Source organism: Pecten maximus, chromosome 3 (genome assembly GCF_902652985.1).
Source record: "Pecten maximus chromosome 3, xPecMax1.1, whole genome shotgun sequence".
Taxonomy (NCBI): domain Eukaryota; kingdom Metazoa; phylum Mollusca; class Bivalvia; order Pectinida; family Pectinidae; genus Pecten; species Pecten maximus.
In genome coordinates this window covers 4237035-4260973 of record NC_047017.1, presented here as the reverse complement: position 1 = coordinate 4260973, position 23939 = coordinate 4237035, and the positions used below count along the sequence as shown (strand labels likewise).

At 37.4% G+C, this 23939-nt stretch overlaps 1 protein-coding gene and 1 long non-coding RNA gene across 2 annotated transcripts; one reads left to right on the top strand and one right to left on the bottom strand.

Annotated features, from left to right (window-relative positions):
• Positions 1 to 3776: 3776 nt before the first annotated feature.
• On the bottom strand, positions 3777 to 6910 carry LOC117322985. Its single transcript, XR_004531629.1, has 4 exons — positions 6659 to 6910; positions 5304 to 5504; positions 4743 to 4902; positions 3777 to 4475 (listed from the first exon to the last, which is right to left on the bottom strand). It is a non-coding gene; the product is annotated as an uncharacterized LOC117322985 (long non-coding RNA).
• Positions 6911 to 9693: 2783 nt separating this feature from the next.
• LOC117322984 lies at positions 9694 to 15932 on the top strand. Its single transcript, XM_033877957.1, has 2 exons — positions 9694 to 9804; positions 10421 to 15932. The coding sequence occupies exon 2, from the start codon at positions 11256 to 11258 to the stop codon at positions 15648 to 15650; it is 4395 nt and encodes a 1464-aa protein (XP_033733848.1). The 5' UTR covers positions 9694 to 9804; positions 10421 to 11255; the 3' UTR covers positions 15651 to 15932.
• The last annotated feature ends 8007 nt before the right edge of the window (positions 15933 to 23939 follow it).

The window sequence follows — 23939 nt, the reverse complement described above, 5'->3', positions numbered from 1 at the left end:
TAGTCTCTAAAACACAGTAAGGTAGCATATCGCCATCAGTCTCTAGGGCACAGTAAGGTAGCATACAGCCTTAAGTCTTTAGAACATGGTCAGGTAGCATATAGCCTTACGTTTCTACAACACAGTTAACTAGCATACGACCTTAAGTATCAATAGCACAGTAAGGTAGCATACAGCCTTCAGTCTCTGCAAAAAAAAAAAAAAAAAAAAAGGTAGCATTCAACCTAAGTCTCTACAACACAATAAGGTAGCATACAACCTTAAGTCTCTACAACACAGTTAACTAGCATACGACCTTAGGTATCTTTAACAGAGTAAGGTAGCATACAGCCTTAAGTCTCTAAAACACAGTTAGGCAGCATACAACCTTAAGTCTCTACAACTTGTCTCTAAAACACAGTAAGGTAGCATAAAAACTTCCGTCTCTAGGACACAGTAAGGTAGCATACAGCCTTATGTCTCTAGAACACAATAAGGTAGCATATAGTCTTAAGTCTCCATAACACAGTAAGGTAGCATACAACCTTAAGTCTCTACAACACGGTTTACTACGAGAAGCATACGACCTTAAGTATCGATAACACAGAAAGGTAGCATATAGCCTTAAGTCTCTAAAACACAGTAAGGTAGCATAAAACCTTGAGTCTCTACAACACGGTAAGGTAGCATACAACTGTAAGACCCTACAACACAGTTAACTAGCATACGACCTTAAGTATCTATAACACAGTAAGGTAGCATATAGCCTTAAGTCTCTGCAAAAAAAAAAAAAAAAAAAAAAAGGTAGCATACAACCTTAAGTCTCTAATGCACAATAAGGTAGCATACAACCTTAAGTCTCTAATGCACAATAAGGTAGCATTCAACCTAAGTCTCTTATACACAATAAGGTAGCATACAACCGTAAGTCTCTACAACCCAGTAAGGAAGCATATAGCCTTAAGTCTCTACAACACGGTAAGGTAGCATACAGCCTTAAGTCTCTACAACACAGTAAGTCAGCATACAACCTTACATATCTAAAACACAGTAAGGTAGCATACAACCTTAAGTATTTATAACACAGTAAGATAGCATATCAACGGTTACATGCTTGAGAAAGATATATATACGATCATTGTCAGTGAAATTATGTGTTTATTTCATGAATACATCATAGGTAATAATTAAAACCATAATGTTACCTCTGGTTTTTTGATAGTGTGTGAAAAAGACAGATAATGTAGTCCATCTTGACTTATTATAATTGATACTAAAAAAACATTAAAAGCGCAATCCTTACAGTGTATGTGTTTTGTTAAATACATTTTCGTGAAGTGATTGAGATCCTTGTGATTTTACGTTCCACTCGTGTGTCGCAAGTCATGTCTTCTTTTCAATTAAACAAGAAATATCTTTAAAAAGATAAACGGCATAGTTTTAATGCTGGTGGTTATAATGTAAAACTGCTGGTGAAAAAAAATAATGAACTAAATGAAATGTGTTTTAGTACGGATAACAAAATTATATCACTTTGAATAATTTTTGGTGATAATAAGACTGCTTTTGAATCTGGAATATAATTTTATTAATGTGTCTTTTAAAATGATAATCTACTTATTCAGCTTGCATTCAATCTTAACTTTGTTTCGTTTTTAACTGCATATCTACATTTTGCATCTACCGCTACATTGACCAATCACATACTTCATCTTGACCAGTAACGCCACCTGTCGAGTCATATCCGGGGCCAAAAGAATATTATACGGCTATGCCGCAAAATATACAGACCTTTTCCGACAATCACGTGGAGTCGGCTGTAAGTGGTTAGGATACCGCTAAACAATTTCCAGGTGTGAGGTTATGCCCCACGCGCCCGTCTTACATGTCACAGCGCCTGTATTTGTGCTTTCGGGCGTTCTAATCGGCACGCGCCGATAATTGCTTGCGAGTTGTAGACTCGTTTGGTTTCCATGTACATCAGAAATGTTTTACCTATATGCTTTTACACGTTATATGTAGACTGAGTTTGAGTTTTGTTTGGAATTGCGTTTAAAGTATAGGGAATTCATATTTCAGTAAAATGAAACACAACATTTTCATTTGACTTAAGCGAGTTTCGTTGCCCTACAAGCAATACAGATTCATATCACAAAAGTTTGCTTATAAAATAATTCACTAAGTAGTTGACTTCTTCAAATATCAATGTTATTGAAAATATACTCGTTGAATCTTCTCTGGAAGATACTTAGCTTTCATAGACACGTTTGATCAATTTCGGACAATTATCCGAAGATCACAAATAGCGGTATCCTCAAGTGGATTTGCAACGTATCCATTGCTGTTTTGACTTGTGATAATTCGAATTCTTAAGCATTTACTTCACAGCATGTATTTATTGCATTTTAAACTTCTATTACTTGAAGTGTTATAAGCGAAATCAATATTGCTATGCAACAAACCATGCCCTAATAATGAAGGCTATATGATGTAAGTCGTTATAATAGAACATTATTAAGATGTTATACATGTTATATACGACCCGTTATGATAGCAAATTAGTACGATGTTACACGTTGTATCTGGCCCGTTATTACAGAAAGTTAGTAAGATGTTACATGATAGATACAGCCCGTTATAAAAGAAAATGATATGTCCCTAATTTCGGTAGCACTTGTTATTAACTTATTTACAAATACAACTCGAAAAAGTTTATTCAGCACTTACATGTTGTTGTCTAATACGCATTAATTGCAGGCACGTGTTCACGCTTGTTTATATATATTTTCTATATGCCGGCTCTGATCCCGTTAAACCTGTGACGTCACAGGTCAGGAGTCTTCGAAAAGAGGTCAACGGAATTGGGTTTCATGAATGTTTTCGAGAAAAATCACTATTACTTTAAAACTGAAGTCGCTATGAAAGTCCTACTTTCAGCATTTTTTGTTCCATCCTACGTGACATTTCTTCAGCTTAATATAGCAAATCGTTCCGGGTACACTTTAAGTTACATTGTCTTCGTTCCATGACCCTTTGCGATATTGTGATTTGTCAAAAGGTGCGGAAATCCAAAACAAAAATAATCTGCTGAATGAATTAAAGCCCCACTTGTTATTGTTCTGAAAGTATTAATTACAACAAAGAGTGTAGATTCTGCTTAGAACAGCTAAACCACAGTAGGAATCTTCATCAATTCGTTTTAATTACAAAGCAAAGTCTGAATGTTTTAAATTTTTGATAAAATCTGATAAATGCAAGAACCGTTTTAATACATGATGAAACTACGAGAATGTAACAATGTATATATATACAGACGTCAACGTTGTGTTTTTAACCCAGGAGGTATTTTAACAGAGTAACCCAAATGAACTATGAATATTGTGGATATATTCGCAACCCACAACAACATCGTTGAGTATGTATAGAAGAATATTTACATTTTGGTGGCAAAATGTGTCATATTGCGCACACAATATGACGTTTGGTTTAAAGACACCAAATAATACAGTTTAATCCTTAAATAAAGGTGGTCTAGAAGCTCATAACTTATACAGACCGAAGTTCAGGTAAATCTTGTAAATCAGGTAGTTTCTGCCATAGTGATGAAACACTATTTCGTTCATTTATTTAGGCACCCTGATAAGAGTGTTTGAAGCCCAAGCAATACGTATCTTCATTTACATTCGGAAAATGGCATAAGCTTCCGCAGGCTCTCCATTTTGCTTTATATACAATCAGATTCGAGTTATACAAACAGAGAACGAACAGCAGGACACATTGATAGAAATGCTCACAAATCACTTTATTTGTTATAGTGTTCGTATTGGTTTGAATAATATAACTTCATCAGCAGCTGAAGCCTTGAAAATAATATGTACCACACAGAAAGATGAAAATGCTGGACCTCCTTTATCGAATCCATTAGGCTTATGTTATGTTTCATGTACATAAGTAATACGTAAGAAATCGTCTCGACCTTTTGTAGAGCAAAAACATTTGTTTTGTTTTTCATATGAAATTATCCGTGTCCGGGTTATGACGGACATGGAGTTCATAGATTTTTCATATTGAATAAAGATATATCTATATGGTGGGATGCACAACATGATATTTCACTTAAACTTGTTTTGAAAACATTTATGTCTCACTATAATGTTACAGTTAGGACAAAACGGCTGGATTACGTTTTAAATATTACCAGGTAAGCTGAATATGTACATTTGCAAGCCATGTTTCAAACATATATAGGCGTTCTCATGAAGGTATCAGCTTGCCTAATAAATACTCTTAAAGTGTAATTAGGTCCAAAATTACTAGAAATAGTCCGACCATTACTAGGAAAGTCACTGCCGAGTATCCTATGATGGCTGATGACGTGCGTTGGTCTGAAGCGGATGTACGTTTTCTAATCACTGATGACAACAGAGCTTTGTTGATTGCTAGCTTCTTGCGTAGATCTTTAATGCATGTCGCGGTACAATCACATGTACGAAATCCTGAAGAAAAGGAAAAAGCTGAATACAAAATCATAGAAAAAATAGTGACAAAAAAAAAAAATATATATATATATATACGTTTTACACACTAGTATTTCACAACCCTTTCAGAAGTTCGCAAAATGTGATTTTGAGCGTTATCAGATGTCGGACTGGAGTTTAACATGTTAAATGAAGCAAATTATGATGTGATATAAGACCTTGATAGCCTTTTTTTTTCTTAAAGAGAAATCGGTTTATAAAAAACTTGCAGTGAAGATCCTATACCAGTAGCATTATTGATGGAGGTCGAGATAGTGGGTGCAGTGGTGTGCTCGTCACTTGTTGATTGAATGACAAAGGTGGTGGCAATATACTTTCCCGTGGTCGTTTGAGCAACAGATGTAGTCGTAATAGGATTCGGCGTTGTTAGTGGATGTAGTTGTTTCTGAAACACAACATCAACCAAACATTTTCAGTATCACTTAAACATAATATGGATTCGTGAGGTTTCCTGCTTGTCCCGGTAGTGTCTAAAGAAAATGACATCCAAGGTATAGAAATATATCTTATCAAAACCAAAGATAAAATAACAGCGCCCAAAAATAGTATTTATGAGACCGACATTAACGTGACAAAAGGAGGCGAAGTACAATACAATTTTGTGATGTTGACTTTAAAACGAGAACCTCAAACATTTTTTTGGAAAATATGTACTTTTTGTATAATATCAAAATATACAACAACAAGTTGTTTTCAATCGATCATTCCTCTTAATGGGGCCTGTCTTTCGCTTACTAGGATGCTGATTGTGATTTTCGTTATCGCGCCACTAGGAATACTACTTACCTGTATTTGAGACAATGAAAGTTGCCCGGCACCCTTTGCTCACCCATATAATGTTACCGTTCAGACCGAACGACACACCGATTTCACATGGAGAACCAGATAGTTGTTCGGATTTTACAATAGTATTGTAGTGGTCATTTAGGGAACATGCTTTGTACGCATGTTTCTTGCTCTCACAGGTGATTCTCTGATAACCAAGCACTGAATAAAATGTAAATAGACATCATACTTAGTCAATATTTTCATATTTATCGATTAACATTTTGGTTCCTGGATTTCGAAACTGAACCAAACAAAAATGTGGGTCATGAAAGTATTAGGACCTTTCGAAGGAAAAAGTTATTTATTTTCCTGCCACGTTACTTTTGTTGTTGTTTTTGTCATTTGTTTGTATGTTTTTTTTTTCTATTGTTCCTCCCTTAATAAATTATAAACGTTTAAATAATTTCTCGAGATAATAATATATTTCTGCTTGACACCCTTTTAAAACTATAAATGCTCGGCAAGGTTACTTGTACCGCAGTCATTAACGTATTCGACAAATTTTCTTCCAAAAAATGCAGCCGGGCGGTTTGATATATTCATGGTATCTTTTTATCAGAAACATTTTCAGAAATCATGGCCAGTTTTAGAAGACACTTATCCAAATCCTAATCCATCATGCTTATAAACACGTGACCAAATTATGAAGCTAGCAATTCCCTTACCAATTCAGTCTTACTAGAACTGAATATTGATGCATGATGATAATATGATAATCCTTCTTCTCCTTAACCTAATCTAAGCGTTATCTTTCTCGTTTTAGTCACTCAAATTTATCCTATGAATGAAGAATTTGATATTATTGTGATTTTTTGTGTGTGATTCATACAATCCCATTGATTATGAGTAATACAAAAATGGCATCATCTAATCATTATTTTTAAAGTCAAAATAAAAACAAACTTTGACAGAGAGCAAAACGCATTTGATGATAGATAGATACACACAAATACAATTCAGTCATCTGAATTATACTCCTCACAGCCTTGGCATCGATTAAAGAAGCTGAACTGAATGACAAAAAAAAAAAAAAAAAAAAAAAAAAATGTTTTGAAAATCAATAAGCGGTCAAAGCGAAAGAAAAATATAACTCGATAATGTTTCTGATATGATACAATATTCAAAATAGCTATATATATATATATATATATATATATATAATATCAATTAATATCAACAGATGTTTCTCCCGCTAAGCTATACTTATCGGTGACATATATATGTCAGGACATAACACCAAAGGAGAAAACCAAATATTCATCGACACCATAGTTCAATACATTAGACAAAATTCATAACAAAAGCATGCTTACCTGCAGTGCAATACGATAGTACAAATATGATGTATTCTCCTACATAAATCATAGTTATCTTCATTTATCAACTTAAAAAATCTTTACATTAACACTCATTTTCTGTCATCCGCTACTGATTTTCCTCCATAGAGTTTTGGTAAAGGTCTAAAACAGACAATATATACTTAACGTAAGAATACAAATCAGGCGATATCTGCCAATATGGTCTTCTCTGTGACGTTGCTACAAACAGATTTAATGTACTATCATCTGTTCATTTACACTGCTTATATCTGTTTAAAAAATGCCACTGAATCCCACTATAAATGAAATTTACATCAATAAATTGTATATATACCATTAGTAAGTACTGTTTACACATCGCAAAAGCAATTTGGAATCAAACAGAACCGCAGTGCTAAACGGAGGATCTAAATTGCCAGTGGTACTGAAAAGGAAATTGTTATTGATCACGATTTTCGGTATCGCCATCATTAAGCCGCTATAGTAGTCAGATTTATTTAATTGATTAACATATAGAGCATACAATAGAAAGTGTAATTTTAAATGACTCTAATTTTGATCTAGTTTTGAGACATTGACGAGCTAATACTTAAACGTTATATTTTATTAGTCCAACGAAGTGCTCAATACGACGATTTGAGAAACTTAAGTTAGTTGTGGTTGGGACGTACTAGAATCAATGCAAGTACTCCGTTGTCAAGAAAATTATCCTGAGTGCAAATAAATAAGTCTAGGTTGATTTAATCAAAAATGCAAGATCATCACAGATATGAGATACAGACACCAAGAGGAAACTCTTGTGTTTATTCGACAGTACATACATCCAAGTTTCTTTGTTCTTGAATGTTGTAAAACAAAAAGCATAGCGACTTCCTTTTATAAATGAGGAAAAAAACAACCTTAAGCTTCTCTGCCAAATAAGAAAGTTTTCAAAAAGCTAATTTTGTAACATACTTTTATATACAAATGAATGACATAAAAATTCACATTGTTTCCGCCATAAAAAGATATGTTATGAATAAACAATAGAAATATGATAAAAGCACACAGATTAAAGAAAAAACACCAACAAAAAACGACAAAAAAACAAAAACAAAAAAAACAACAACAACAAAAAAACCGGCTATTATCTGAGCTGCAACAATAATCAATACGATATTTATTGCATGCTTACTTGTTTAATGAACAATGGCATTGGCAAGACGATCATTTCAAATTCATCTCACCCTTTATCCAATTAACTTTTCAATTAACAATTGAATTCTTTACAATGTACAAAACGAATGTATTTTTCTGAATTTAGCTGATCATGGTTTTTTGTCCCAACTCAATAAATCCCACTATACGGCTGATAGGTTCTCATCTATCAAATGTTTCAAGGTAAGCAAGTAACTAAGGCTGTTTTATCAAAATGTCAATGTGGCTTTAATTTGGTTGGATACAGTTACCTGTTCCTATTGATTCTAGAGTTTGCGTGGTATTGGAATTCAATGATAAAGAGGCGAATAACGGGTGGATAGTAATGGCTTATATGTTTGCTCACTCACTAGTGCTAAATGTAATTTCTTGATGTTTGTTGATTATCAAATACTGATATGATGTGACATTTATTCAAATAAAACAATGTACTTTATCTTAGTCTGAATAAAGTTCGATTTGGACTGAACACCTTTTCGTGAGTTTATTCAAAAATCTTTGAACTCATGGTGCAAAAATGATATAATTCATATATGTATACCATTATACAACCGTAGAGTAAATCACAACTGTGAACAACAATTAAATTTCCATTCAGGGCAGTTGCTGATTGAATGTACAATATGGCTGTCCTAAACTGGACCCTGTCCTATCTGGAGACCTGTCTATTCAATCATATAGTTTGTAGTTTTATTTATTGCTATCTTTGCTAGGTTCATCGCCCCGTGAACATCCAGGTTCATTTTAAGGCGATGTCTTCTTGTAGTAGCTGGTGACTATCTCACAAAACACCATATTGGAGTCGCGTCGCATGTCATCCAGAACAATTAGGCTATACGTGTCTTGCCCAAGGACCCAACCGAACCGATTTAGATTGGCCCAGTTCTAAGCTTCATGAGAAACACAAACCGACACTGATAGACAGCGTCAAACCACACACATTGGATCTTCAATTACAATTACATGGCCTACGCTCTAACCGATTGAGCTATCGTAGCTCATTAAATGTTGCTTTTTTTCCGTAATGAGGGTATTTCAGAAACACCTTATTATAGGCCAAACGTATAATTTCAATTAAAATTTCATTATTGGAAATATAACTACAGTAGGAGTACATTTTAGAAATATTGTTTTTATTACGACATGGTTTTTCATATTTCATATTTTTCTTTAAATTGCTTAGGGTATTGTATAAATGTTAAATGAAACTTAAGTCGGCGCGACAATAAGTTTGTTTACAGTAGTATACATACAATTTAAATGTTATTACACCAGTTTTCAGACCAGCAATCACTGCCAAGGCTATCATTTGCAGCCTCTTATCTGTTATGATACCAATCACCATCCATTCTCTTCGTCTTCCTCTCCTATCCTCTCCCGTTTTCAACTTCTATTCTTGCGCTCATAAATCTGGTATTTTTTGTATTCTCATTCTCCACATACTTATGATTACCAATTCTTTTTGTTACTGAGATAGTCATGAAATGTTGATTATGGTGTAATAAAATGAATATATATATAATTACAGTATATAAGAAATTGAAATCTGTCCTTGCGAAGGTGAATGTATATAAAATAACAAAAAAAAAATCAGACTGTTTTTTTGTTATTTTTTTTTTATATAATTACATATATATACCAAAATCAACATCCACACATCATTAAGTTACTGCTGTTCAGTATGAAATTTCTCGCATAACTAGATTGGTAATTATGGTAAGTATTTTGTGGTGTTTCTATGTGGTATGTATGTAGGGTTTGTATTTAGTGGTGCGCTACCTATAAGTCGGACCTCTCTGTCAGGTAAGTATTTTCGATAAAGCGCGAGAGATACGAGATGAGGGACGATCGGTAAGGCACGCTCTGGACGGAGGATCGTTCGAGGTATTGGAGACATTGTTATATTTGTCTCATATGAGTGAAAGCACAGAAAGCTGACTGTGGTAAGTGTTTGCCCCTTTTTGGTTTATATTGCCCATGTATTTATCCGATTGGATTATAGTATTTACCTGTAGGAGACCGGTCAAGCATTTATAGTTGATGCGGTCCACTCGTGCGTGACTGAGTTGTTTACGTGTATGTTTGAATTTCTATAACTAGTTATTGTTTATCTATATGTTATAATGGTAACTATAGTATCAATAAGCTGTATAATCAAGATATTTGTATATCAGTCATGCATTAGTTGTATACGGGCCAGTTATTGTCATGTATTTAGTGTAAAGTAAGCGTATGCGTTTTCTATAGGTATGGAGGCCCATAGGTGATAGACTGTAATTATTTATTGTACGCTGTGGACCCGCATGTTTACCTAACTGGTAATTCGCATAAGTATGCTATATTATTCAGTAATTATAGTAATATTTAAGTAATGTTATTTAATTATCATGAATTTATATATAATTGTATATCTAGAAACCCCAGTTTGTTAGGAGTGTAAATGTATGGAAGCGCGTAAGTGAAATAAATATCTAGCTCTTGTATACGCGAAGAGACTTTTAAACTACCTGGAATATTACGGATTTCTACAAACTATGTCCTATTTTCTGTATTTACCAGCTTTCTACCGTGGATTATCAAGGGAACTGGGTGAGATGGACCAGCCAACACAGTAACAGTTTTGATCATGACAGGGTCATCTACATGTGATAGTCAGTGGCGGTATAACCCAGCCTTGTTTCCCGGTGATGCAGTTGACTCATATAAGTCAGTGGTCAACAGTTCGACCTACATGTATACCTGTGTGGTTTCCATGTGGCAGTGATGATGATTCCGATATCAGCTGATTGTTGCGTTAACACTGAAGTGTTATGAGATACTGAAGTATCTACATCTACACTCATAGCTGGCTACTCATGTGACGTGATAAGGACAGAGGACCAGAGGAGTTGATTGGAAGGGAAGAGGACAGAACTTTCGAAAGACTGTATATATCTTTATGTGTAGTGTGAGTGGGAGTGTGTGTGCTTTTTGTATATATAATAGTCTTATAAATACTGTAAATAAATATGTATATACTGTATAGAATGCTTTATTGTGTTATCAATACTGGGTATGGCTGTGCCGCTCTGACCACAGTTACAATTTGGTGGCAGCGGTGGGATGACTGGTGCTAGTCTGCTCGGTTGATTTCATGATTTACATTCTGTCAGTAGATGCTGGAAAGGTTTTCCACAGGTTACATGTAGTTAGGATTAGGTTCCCCATTTCTTTCACAGCAGTCTGGATACTGTGTGGAAAGTGGTATAGGTGAGCAAGTGAGTAACACTATTCTGAGACGGGGGAAAAGGCCTGTACAAGTATTCGAGGATTTGGGGTGAGTACCTAAGAAATTGTGTTAGTCATAATTATTCATTGTTTTGTTATATGTTCTTTGTTTTACATAGCTTACATCATGTCGACACGCGAGGAATTGATTTTGTATGGTAAGGAGCTTGGTTTACAGGGTCAGGAATTACGCCAGTTCGTATCTGAGGAACAAGCCAAGGCCAGACATGAAAGAGAAGAAGATAGAAGGGTTAGGCTACAAGAGCTTGAAGAGAAAGAGAAGGAGCGTCTTTTCCAGAAGGAGATGCTGATGGAAAAAGCAAAGCTAGAGAGGGAGAGCGAAGCGAGGGCAATTGAAGAACATAAGAGGCAGATGGAATTGCAAGCTTCCCAGTCAAAACCAACGGTGCGAGATGGAACAGCATTTCGGGGTCCTAAGCTGCCCGCATTCGAAGAGGGTAAAGACAACATGGATGCCTATTTGCAGCGTTTCGAGAGATATGCGACCGCTCAGAAGTGGGACTCGGCTAGTTGGGGAGGAAATCTTAGTGCTCTACTGAAGGGGAAGGCACTCGATGTTTTTTCTCGACTTCCAGTGGAACAGGCACTTAAGTATGAGGAGCTTAAGAAGGCTTTGCTCAGGCGCTTTGAGAAGACAGAGGAAGGTTTTAGGAAGGCATTTCATTCTGCAAGACCAGAAAGCGGGGAGACCTTTTCTCAGTTCTCTTTGAGACTGGAGAATTACTTTGAGAGATGGGTAGAGATGACAGGGACTCAAAAGACCTATGAAGGCGTAATGGATCTAGTTATCAGAGATCAATTCATTTATTGTTGTGGGAGAGATCTGGCGTTATTCTTGAAGGAAAGAATTCCGAAGACGTTGGAAGAGACGGCCAAGCTCGCGGACCAGTTTGCTGATGCCAGGGGTAGTAGGAGTAACCTAATGACTACAAGGACGACCAAGCATGCTGATAGCAAACCACAACAGAACAACAGTCCACACACAGGAGACAACTCTCGTGGGAAGTCGTCACTGCCATTAAAGGAGAGGAAGTGTTATTCTTGTGGAAAACCAGGTCATTTGTCGTACGAGTGTCGGGGTAAGAAGTCATCTAACGTTGCTGCTGTAGTAGGGGAGATTGGCTCGGAGGATATTGGTAGACGCAAACACTTGTCAACAAGAGGACGAGGGAGTAGATCTACTAGAAGTAGAAGTAAAAGAAGATGCAGTGAAGGTACTCGGGTACAGGCATCATCTCCTTCAGTTGATAGAAGTCCTCCCACTCTCAGTGAGTCATGCAACATAAAGATGGCTGGAGACAGAGGCATGCCGATAGCAAGTGGATATGTTGGCGACCATTTTGTTACGGTGTTAAGGGATAGCGGTTGTAGCGGTGTTGTCGTGAGGAAGGATTTGGTGGACCCTTCTAGGATTTCTGACCGGCAGCAGGTGTGTTCGCTTGCAGATGGATCCAGGATACAGGTGCCTGTGGCTGAGTTAGAAATTGACACACCCTATTTTAGAGGAACAACTGATGCCTGGGTATTGGAGACACCCCTGTACGACCTGATAATTGGTAATGTACACGGTGCGAGACCCCCCAACCATCCTGACAACGATTGGCAAAGCGAGAATGGAAGAATACAGGCTGTAGAGACGAGATCTCAGAAGAAAAGGAATCAGAATGGATATCGTGCACTACAGGTGAAGGAAGTTACTGACATTGGGACCATGGACGAGATTAAGGAGGAACAGAAGGTGGACCCTACTTTGTCAAGATTTAGGGATATGGCTAAGTTAGACGACCAGCATGAACGACAAGATGGCGGAGTTTCGGTAATATTCTACCATAAGGGTTTGCTTTACCGGAAATTTCGGAGTCCAAAGGTAGCCAATGGTAAGGAGTTTCGGCAGTTAGTAGTTCCCAGGAAATTTCGACAGGCAGTGTTGGACCTTGCACATGCATCCATCATGGCGGGACATCAAGGAGTCAAGAGGACAACAGCACGTGTTCTCTCGGAATTCTTCTGGCCCGGCGTCCAAGCAGATGTGACAAGGTATTGCAGGTCATGCGATATATGCCAGCGAACTATTTCTAAGGGAAGGGTTCCTGTCGCGCCACTGGGGAACATGCCGCTGATTGATACGCCATTCAAGAGGGTTGCAGTGGATTTGATTGGACCAATTCAACCAGCAACATATAGGGGAAACAGATATATTTTGACGGTAGTAGACTACGCGACAAGATATCCAGAGGCTGTAGCGCTACGTGGCATAGAGACGGAGCAAGTAGCAGAAGCGTTGGTTGACATATTTAGTAGGGTTGGAGTTCCAGCTGAGATGCTCTCGGACCAAGGGGCGCAGTTCACTTCTGGTGTCATGCGTGAAGTTGCCCGGCTGCTGTCAATGAAGCAATTGACAACGACCCCTTACCATCCCATGTGCAATGGGTTGGTTGAGAGATTCAATGGTACGCTTAAGCAGATGCTTAGGAGGATGAGTGCGGAACGACCAAAGGACTGGGACAAGTTCATCAATGCATTGTTATTTGCCTACCGAGAAGTTCCACAGGAGAGCTTAGGGTTTTCCCCTTTCGAACTATTGTACGGAAGATCAGTACGTGGACCAATGATGGTTTTGAAGGAATTGTGGACCAAGAATGTGCCAGATGAAGAAGTCAAATCTACATATCAGTATGTGATGGATTTGAGGGAAAGACTGGAGGAAACGTGTCAGTTGGCAAAGGAACATTTAAAGATGGCCAAAGGGAAGCAGAAGAAGTACTTCAACAGGAAATCGAAGGTTAGACAACTGAAAGCAGGAGACAAGGTATTGGTGTTGTTGCCAACCAAAGCCAATAAGTTGCTAATGCAGTGGCGTGGACCATTTCAAGTAGTTGAGAGAGTTGGACCGTCGGACTATCGAGTAAATCGCGATGGTAAGATTAAGACACTCCATGTGAATCTTCTGAAGAAGTATGTAGAACCAGAAGTCAAAAGGTCGGATTCAGAGGTTAGCGGAATCCTTGGGTGTATAGCCACAGCGGTTCTTCATGAGGACGAAGACGATTATGAAGGAAACCCGGAGTTAGAGACACTTCCGTCTAAGACTGGTAAAGAGGGAGTGGATGATGTCGTCATAGCTGAGGAATTGACGTCATCACAGTTGGAGGATGTCAACGAGCTACTACATTCTTACACAGATGTACTCACGGACATGCCTGGCCACACCAACTTGGCTCAACACGACATTCATACGACAACATCAGAACCAGTTCGTGTGAAGCAGTATCCATTACCATACAGCACCAAGGAAGTCATAATGGATGAGGTCAAGAAGATGATTGATATGAAAATCATTGAACCATCGGAATCACCCTATGCCGCACCTGTTGTAATGGTGAAGAAGAAGGATGGCAGCAACAGATTCTGCATTGACTTCAGGAGGCTAAACCGTGTGACAGTGTTCGATGCTGAACCAATGCCAGACACAAACAACATCTTCGGTCGGCTTGCAGGAGCGCGTTACTTCTCTAAGCTGGATCTGTCTAAGGGATATTGGCAGGTGCCTATGGCGGAAGATGCGAAACCAAAGACTGCATTCAGCACTCCCCAAGGACTGTTCCAATTTCGGGTAATGCCGTTTGGATTAGTTAACGCACCTGCGACGTTTAGCCGCCTTATGAGGAAACTGTTAGCGGGAATGGACTGGTTGGATAATTTCATCGACGACATTCTCATTTTTACGGAAACATGGGAACAACATCTGGAAGTGTTGAAGGAATTATTTGGTCGGTTGAGGAAGGCGAGGTTGACGGCACGACCTACGAAGTGTTCGATTGGTTTCATGTCTCTACCTTGTCTGGGGTATGTAGTTGGAGATAAGCGACTTCGACCAGACCAGGAAAAGATCAAGGCTATAGAAGAGGCACCGAAACCAGAAACAAAGAAACAAGTGCGATCGTTTCTGGGACTAGCGAGCTTTTATCGGAGATTCATACCGAATTTCTCTGCAATAGCCATACCTCTGAGTGACCTGACCAAGAAAGGACTCGCAAATAAGGTTGAGTGGAACGACAGTCATGAGAAGGCATTTGTAACTTTGAAGATGATGTTGACCAGCAGTCCTGTTCTGAAGTTACCGGATCTTACACAGGAGTTTATTCTCAGGACTGATGCATCCGATACGGGTATTGGGGCTATTCTGCTGCAAGAGGAGAACGACAAGCCGATGCCGGTAGCATACGCTAGCCGGAAGCTTCTTCCCCGTGAGAAGAATTACGCCATTATTGAGAGAGAGTGCCTAGCTATCGTTTGGGGCATACAAAAGTTTGAACCGTACCTGTATGGACGGGAGTTTGTTTTGGAAACAGACCACCAACCATTGACGTATCTGAACCGGACGAGGACAGCTAACGGAAGGCTGATGAGATGGGCTTTGATGTTGCAGCCTTACAGGTTTCGCTTGCGGGCCATCAAGGGTTGTGACAATGTTGGAGCGGATTATCTCAGCCGGATGTAGGAACCTATATTGGATATAGAGTGGGACGTTGCTGTCGTTGGTCCGGGGAGATCACAGGAATTCCAGTTGGAATACGTATTGTTGGTATTCTTTATGTTATGCGAGGTGGATATTTTGTGAAATTGTGGCAATTTCATCTGAAGCGGGAGGATGTGTCACGCTCGCATAACTAGATTGGTAATTATGGTAAGTATTTTGTGGTGTTTCTATGTGGTATGTATGTAGGGTTTGTATTTAGTGGTGCGCTACCTATAAGTCGGACCTCTCTGTCAGGTAAGTATTTTCGATAAAGCGCGAGAGATACGAGATGAGGGACGATCGGTAAGGCACGCTCTGGACGGAGGATCGTTCGAGGTATTGGAGACATTGTTATATTTGTCTCATATGAGTGAAAGCACAGAAAGCTGACTGTGGTAAGTGTTTGCCCCTTTTTGGTTTATATTGCCCATGTATTTATCCGATTGGATTATAGTATTTACCTGTAGGAGACCGGTCAAGCATTTATAGTTGATGCGGTCCACTCGTGCGTGACTGAGTTGTTTACGTGTATGTTTGAATTTCTATAACTAGTTATTGTTTATCTATATGTTATAATGGTAACTATAGTATCAATAAGCTGTATAATCAAGATATTTGTATATCAGTCATGCATTAGTTGTATACGGGCCAGTTATTGTCATGTATTTAGTGTAAAGTAAGCGTATGCGTTTTCTATAGGTATGGAGGCCCATAGGTGATAGACTGTAATTATTTATTGTACGCTGTGGACCCGCATGTTTACCTAACTGGTAATTCGCATAAGTATGCTATATTATTCAGTAATTATAGTAATATTTAAGTAATGTTATTTAATTATCATGAATTTATATATAATTGTATATCTAGAAACCCCAGTTTGTTAGGAGTGTAAATGTATGGAAGCGCGTAAGTGAAATAAATATCTAGCTCTTGTATACGCGAAGAGACTTTTAAACTACCTGGAATATTACGGATTTCTACAAACTATGTCCTATTTTCTGTATTTACCAGCTTTCTACCGTGGATTATCAAGGGAACTGGGTGAGATGGACCAGCCAACACAGTAACAGTTTTGATCATGACAGGGTCATCTACATGTGATAGTCAGTGGCGGTATAACCCAGCCTTGTTTCCCGGTGATGCAGTTGACTCATATAAGTCAGTGGTCAACAGTTCGACCTACATGTATACCTGTGTGGTTTCCATGTGGCAGTGATGATGATTCCGATATCAGCTGATTGTTGCGTTAACACTGAAGTGTTATGAGATACTGAAGTATCTACATCTACACTCATAGCTGGCTACTCATGTGACGTGATAAGGACAGAGGACCAGAGGAGTTGATTGGAAGGGAAGAGGACAGAACTTTCGAAAGACTGTATATATCTTTATGTGTAGTGTGAGTGGGAGTGTGTGTGCTTTTTGTATATATAATAGTCTTATAAATACTGTAAATAAATATGTATATACTGTATAGAATGCTTTATTGTGTTATCAATACTGGGTATGGCTGTGCCGCTCTGACCACAGTTACAAACAACACGTCACAATTATTTTTTTTCTATATCTTGGACTGCATGACTTGTCTGACCCTTAAGGTCGGGCATGGAAATTATGTACATTATATTTCCATTTGCTGTGCGTTGTCACAATATAACCTTACCAAAACAGAGAAAGAAGTTATTCTCACATAATTCCCATTGGTGCAATGATATGAAGAACAATGTTCGTCACTAAAAGACGTCGTTTTTCTGACGTCACTATTTCAAGGGCATTTTCGACGTCACGAAAATTCGCACTGCCGGATTAAAAAAAAAAGATTATCCAATGCAACTTGCAACAATTTATGTAGTTCTGTTGTAAAAAAGGAATATCCTCACTATAGAATATAAAAAAATTAAATTGATTTGATTTCGTGCTTTTTCACGAACTATCTTTTTTCGCCATTTGTTCGATTCGTCTGCAAGCCTGTGATATTAAAGGACAATAACTTTTTAACGCAGGCAGTTTAATGCTTAGATACCGCTAGCATTTGAAACTGAAATCGAAAATATCTGTTCATTGAAATCGAAAAAATCCTATATAACTACATTAAGCTAAGATCAAGGCTGGGTCGTATTTTCCGAAATAAACGTAAAATCCAAGCTATGATTCTGAGAACGTTATGTACAACCTGTGTCGGATGAAATAGTAATAAGTGATGCAATTAATTAACAACAAACCTCCATTCTGGGATTTATTTCCATTCGAGGCATCTATTCCTCTGCACATAACTGAGTGTTTGGAATAATGCTCAATAATACTGAAGATCTGGATCAACAGCTGGAATAATACACTGAAGCATTAAAAAGGAATATTCATACCATTTGTATGATCAGAATATTCCTTAGATATGTTATAATATATTCTGTTCACACGGGATAAGGTTAGAAACAACATCACTTTTTTATTTAATGAAGTTGAAGATGTGATTTTTTTACCAAAAAAATGAGAGGCATCGGTAGCTGCTTAAGGCGTCCCGACACGTTGCACCTAGCCCTTCACCCCTTGGTTGCGAGTTCGAAACCAACCTACGTTGAGCAGTTGCCACGCACTGGCCGAAGTCCGGTGTTTTTCTCCTGGTACTCCGCTTCCCCCACCTCCAAAACCTGGCACGTTCTTAAATGACCCTGGCTGTTCTTAGGACATTAAACAAAATAAACAAAACCATAAACCACAATAAAAAATGTCATGAATATGTAGATAATATACTCATACAGTAAAACAAATGAGATTGACATAGCGATAACTCGATTCCTTTCTATAAATGTTTTTCATCAATACAGTATGAATAATTCATATTGGACGTTAATATGTTAGCTGTTTCAAACATATTGCTTTATAGCCACACAAGAAGCAGAATCTGTATATGGAATATAACAGCCGCCCTCTGAGCCCGTCTTTGACAACATAAATAACCATAGATTTCATGTTAATGGTTGTTGATATCCATATTTTTACTTAAGATATTCATAACTGTAAAAACAGATGTTGGCATATTTAGAATGTATAAAATATAGTTTTTCTTTCCCTTCATTTCAAAGTGTTTTTTTTCGCTCCGACTTAACGACGCAGAATTCTGTCTCTTTCATGCCATTCCGCCAGGAGATGGATCTAACTTTTGTTCCCGTTCCTCGTCCACATATCGCCGACTTCATTGTTATTGTCATTTTCCTCTGTATCTGTATCGGTATCGGCGTTTACTATGGTTACCAGGACAACAAGAACCCTTCCGTGGAAAATTATTTCTTTGGGAACAGACGACTTTCAATTGTACCTGTAGCTATGTCCATATTTGTGACATTCTTTTCTGCAATTGCTCTTGTTGGAATACCAGCCGAAGTATACATGTTTGGTATCCGAATTATGAACTTTATTTTGGCCTACATTTTGTCTATGTTACTAGCTAATATTACTATAGTTCCCCTGCTGTATCCACTTAAACTGTCCAGTACTTATGAGGTAAGATTATTACTGAATGTTTTGATATGCACGTTTAAATACACTCTGTAAACACCAAGAATCAGGTATGGAAAAATGATTTTCATTCGTCACCGACCAAATTATTGTCCCAATTAGACACTAATAATACCAATGAATTATAATCTTGACTTCTGGGAAAAAAATCAATTGAAATATTATTATATGCGAAAATTATTCATTAAAATTGTTTGAAAGTTGCAATATTGAAGGGTCATCGGAGCCGTCATTCTCTTTATTATTTAACGAAGCTATTTTTCCCTTTCAGAGACAGAAAAGGGTATAAAAAATTCAATAGTTAACCACTGTTTAATTCTCTTCAAACAGTACCTACAACTACGGTTTGACTCCAAATGTGTTCGCCTCGTAGGAACGATGATCGGGATGCTTCAAACGGTATGACTTGTGGTACTCTTGCGTCCTTTGCGTCCTTTACAAAATGGTTATAATACAAATGAAATAGGATTACCTACCAGTAGCCAATATGATTTAAATGTGAGAATTGTATGATTCTTGACCTCGGTAACATTTCTGTTTCAAACGCTTTTGGCTAAGTCCTTCATCAGGGTTTAGAGGGTCTTCAACCTAAATAATATCTCTGTCCCAAGCTTTAGGGTTTAATCTCAATCAATAAAGCAGCGGCGGATTGGGGATTCGAATAACAAATCCGCTGCAAGCAACGGATTTGGAATTCAGTTACATATTTTTAATGAAGTTTTCGTTTTTCCTTTTCTTTTTCTTTTTATTTTGAGATTCTGATAACTGCCAGGAAAGGATTGGGGATTCAATTACTTATGTTTCATTGGGATATTTCTGATAAAATATGATTGGAGATTCGATCTTACATTTTGATTTTGTGATTCTAATAACGAATTTGCTGCCAATAGCGTATTTCGGATACAGTTCTTGATGTTTAATTGATTCGTTATTTGAATCCCAACGTCAAAATGTCAATAAAAATAAAATACCAATTAAACATAAAAAACTGAATCCCTAATCCGCTGTCTACATTGAATTCGTTATTCTGGAAGCGGATTCGTTATTCGAATCCCCAATCCGCTGCTGATTCGTTATTCGAATCCCCAATAACGAATAACGAATACGCTGCTAATTTCATCCCGCTTCCATACCCTAGATAATATATGTGGTCCAAGCTTTAGGGCTTAGCGCTTCAGTAGACATTATATGGTCCTCATCCCAGGTAATATGTCTGTTCCAAGCTTTCGGGATAAGCTTATCACCAGGGATTTGAGGGTCCTCTTCCTTGATAATACCTTTGTTCCAATCTTTCGGGCTTTGCTCTTCAGTAGAGATTATAGGGTCCCAGCTAAGGTAATATTCTGTACAAGCTTTTGGGCTTAGTCATGTAGCAGTGATCTTATTTTGCTTATGCTAGGTAAAATCTATGGAAAACGGCTGATAGTAATTAAATATTTGGTGCCTAATGGAATAACCTTTAAGGGAGTGAACACACAGGACGGTGAAATATCATCGAAATATCCTAACGTCGAGAAAACAGGATATTTCAGCATTAAACAGTAGTAATTTTTGGCTAAATGATCTTGCACCATACTTACTGGATTCAAAGATATTACCAATCGTGTAAATAAATGAATTTCACAAAGTATGCAGTTAAGGTGTTTTAGAACAACCGCAGATTTTCCCATCGCTTATCGGAATTTACACAGACATAATCCAGGAAATGGAAACAGTGAATATTAAACTTTAAAATGTTCTAGGATTTTCATACCTTTATTCAATATAATCTATATATTTATTCAACAGCTGAATTTACTTTCAGTTTGCATACATGGGAGTGACACTATATGCTCCTGGTTTGGCGCTTCAAGTAGGTAGGTAACCATGGTATTAATATATACAGTCACCTTATAAATCAATACATTATATCATATAACTTTTCCAAAATTCAAATGATAAAGAATACCTACTGGCGTATTGACAGTCACCTTACTGGGTTTTATGTTTTAGTTTTGATGTAATTCGAAATGTGTGAATTATACTTTTACTGTGATCTGTTCAGTTTTCTGTTGCAGTTGCTGGAATACCTTTGTGGATTTCGATTGCTGTTATCGGACTTGTTGGTACCTTATACACAACCATCGTAAGCATACCTATGTAGTTTTTAAGTACAGTGGAACTTCGTTAACTCGAAGTCGACGGGACCACGAAAAAACTTCGAGTTATCCGAGTGTTCGAATTAAGCGATTTATCAGTTTTGGTGAAAAGTTTGGTCAATATTTGTCAATATTATATAATCAATCAGTCGCTCATCAGTTTAGTGTGAAGACTGGTCAATACATGAAAATATATTTGTAATGTTTCGTTATGTCACTTGTAATTTGGTGTAGTTTTGCCGATATACAGTCACGATAAAGTTTCTTTCACTTAGTCACTTCAATAACGATCTGATGTGCAAGTCATGTTTGCAAAAAGTAAACGATAAAACGGAATTCGACAAAATAACAAGTTATTCATGTCAAATCAAATAACCGTTTACGTTTAACACAGATTGCATGCAAAACGTAACCGAAACACTACCTTTTATTGGACATATAAAATACTGTTTGATCGGCCTACTTACTTTTAATTGATAACCACGCCATTTCCATGTGTATTAGCACCGGAAGTTGGGCTGCGCATGTGCGTATAAAATGTTACTGTGACTGAGTTGGCGTTTTATCCGATTTAATAGACAGCACTGACCGTTACAGTTGTACTCTGAACACCTCGGCAGTAATTACGCTATTGTTTCAGCAGTTTAAAGATTTAATAGGCGCCGGTGACTGTTTCATTTCTACACCTGTAAAAACATCAGCCGGGTAGATCTACCGGTGTGTCAGAGATTAGTTCCGCTTGAGCGAGCGGGTAGATGAGTTGTTGACTATCGTGTATATTAATATCGGCGACCGCCTTAGGAAATTACCTGATGTAAGTAAAGCAGTACTTTTTATCACCAAGACTTGTTGTTATAAGATTCAACCGACAATTTCTTTTATGAATTTATGAAACACTTATAATAGCATGTATGTTAGTAGTGCCGATATGTTCAGTATTACAAACGGAATTTAGCTCTTAAAAAATGTCGGCGTTTACCACCGATCGACGAAAATTATACTTCGAGTTATTCGTTCATTTCAAATAGGATTTTTATTGTTGGGACCACATTTTCACTTCGTATTATCCGAGTTTTTCGGGTTATCCGAGTTCGAGTTTTCCGAGTTTTTTTTTACTAATATAAAGAGAGAATTCGGCCGGGACCGACGATGTACTTCGAGTTAAGCGGGGTATTCGAGTTATCCGAGTTCGAGTTAACGAAGTTCCACTGTATATACATATATTGATATAGCCAACCAAGATATATAAGATCGCCGATGTTGCTTAGCGGTATAAGCTGTGGGTATTTCTGGCTAGGCGATTGGGTGACTTAGATCGTGAGCTCGAGGCCCGGTCAGGGCACGAGTCAAAAAGTTGTCTTCCTTCGTCATTTATGTTACAATGTTATATATATATGTGTGTGTATGCTAAGTTGATATTTTTGCCTTTTCAAATAAAGAATTTAACAATATGATCATTGCCACCTTGGAGGTAGATATGTGGTAGTCCGTCATCCCAGAAAGCTTCTGGCCAAATATCACGACTCTGGGTCATTTGGATACTGAGAAGAGGTCCTTTATTAATGTTAACACATTTGACCCCTGTGATCAATAAAGCAGGTCGAGTTCATTCATTTAAATAAACTTTGTGACCCTCCATCATCTTGGCATTCTGCTGGCCAACTATCATGGCCCTTGGTCCATTAGTAACTGAGAAGAGGTCGTACATCAATTTTAACACATTTGACCATATGACCTTGAAAGTAGGTCAAGGTCTTCCATTTGAACATTTATTTTTATTCCTGCATGCTACTGGCTCAATACCTTGACCCTAGGCCTCTTGGTTACTGAGAAGAAGCTGTTGATATATTTTAACACATTTCACTCATATGGCTTTGAAAGTAGGTCAAGATCATTCATATTAAAAAAAATCGTTGTAGCCCTTTATCCCAGGATTCTAATGACTAAATGGCATATCCCTTGGTTTCTTGGTTATTAAGAATACGAAAATGTAAATCATTTACGACGAACAGTGCAAGACGGATAAAGCCGGACAAAAGACAATCACAAAAGAATATATTCCCTCGCAGATAAATTTTAGGAATATAATTTAGGATAAAGATGCTAAATGCAATATGCGGAAAACATAATAAATCATTTTTTGGCTGGGCAGCTTCGTACTTTAATGCGTATACAGTATGTATTGTCCCTGGTCATACCGAACCGATAAATCAGATAATGTTTAAAGGGTAAATGTGATGCTTTATCTTTTTGCAGGGAGGAATTAAGAGTGTGGTCTGGACGGACGTTTTTCAATGTGTTATGATTTTCATTGGCGTGGTGACAGTTATCATCAAGGTGAAAGTACTTCTTTGTCATTTTTTTTTGTATATTAATATTGAAATAACACCTGTGTCATGTCAGAAAATATATATACATGTATATTTTTCAATTTGTTTAATAGAATGCTGTTTTACAAATAATATATTAATGATTTATTTTAATGTCAATGAAATAGCTCTCTCTCTCTCTGCTTTCATTGTGGTTTATTACCAAAAAAAAAACTTATTTAACTTGAATTCTAGTATAGGGAAGATGCCATATGAATTATCATATTTGTCATAAGAAATACTTATTC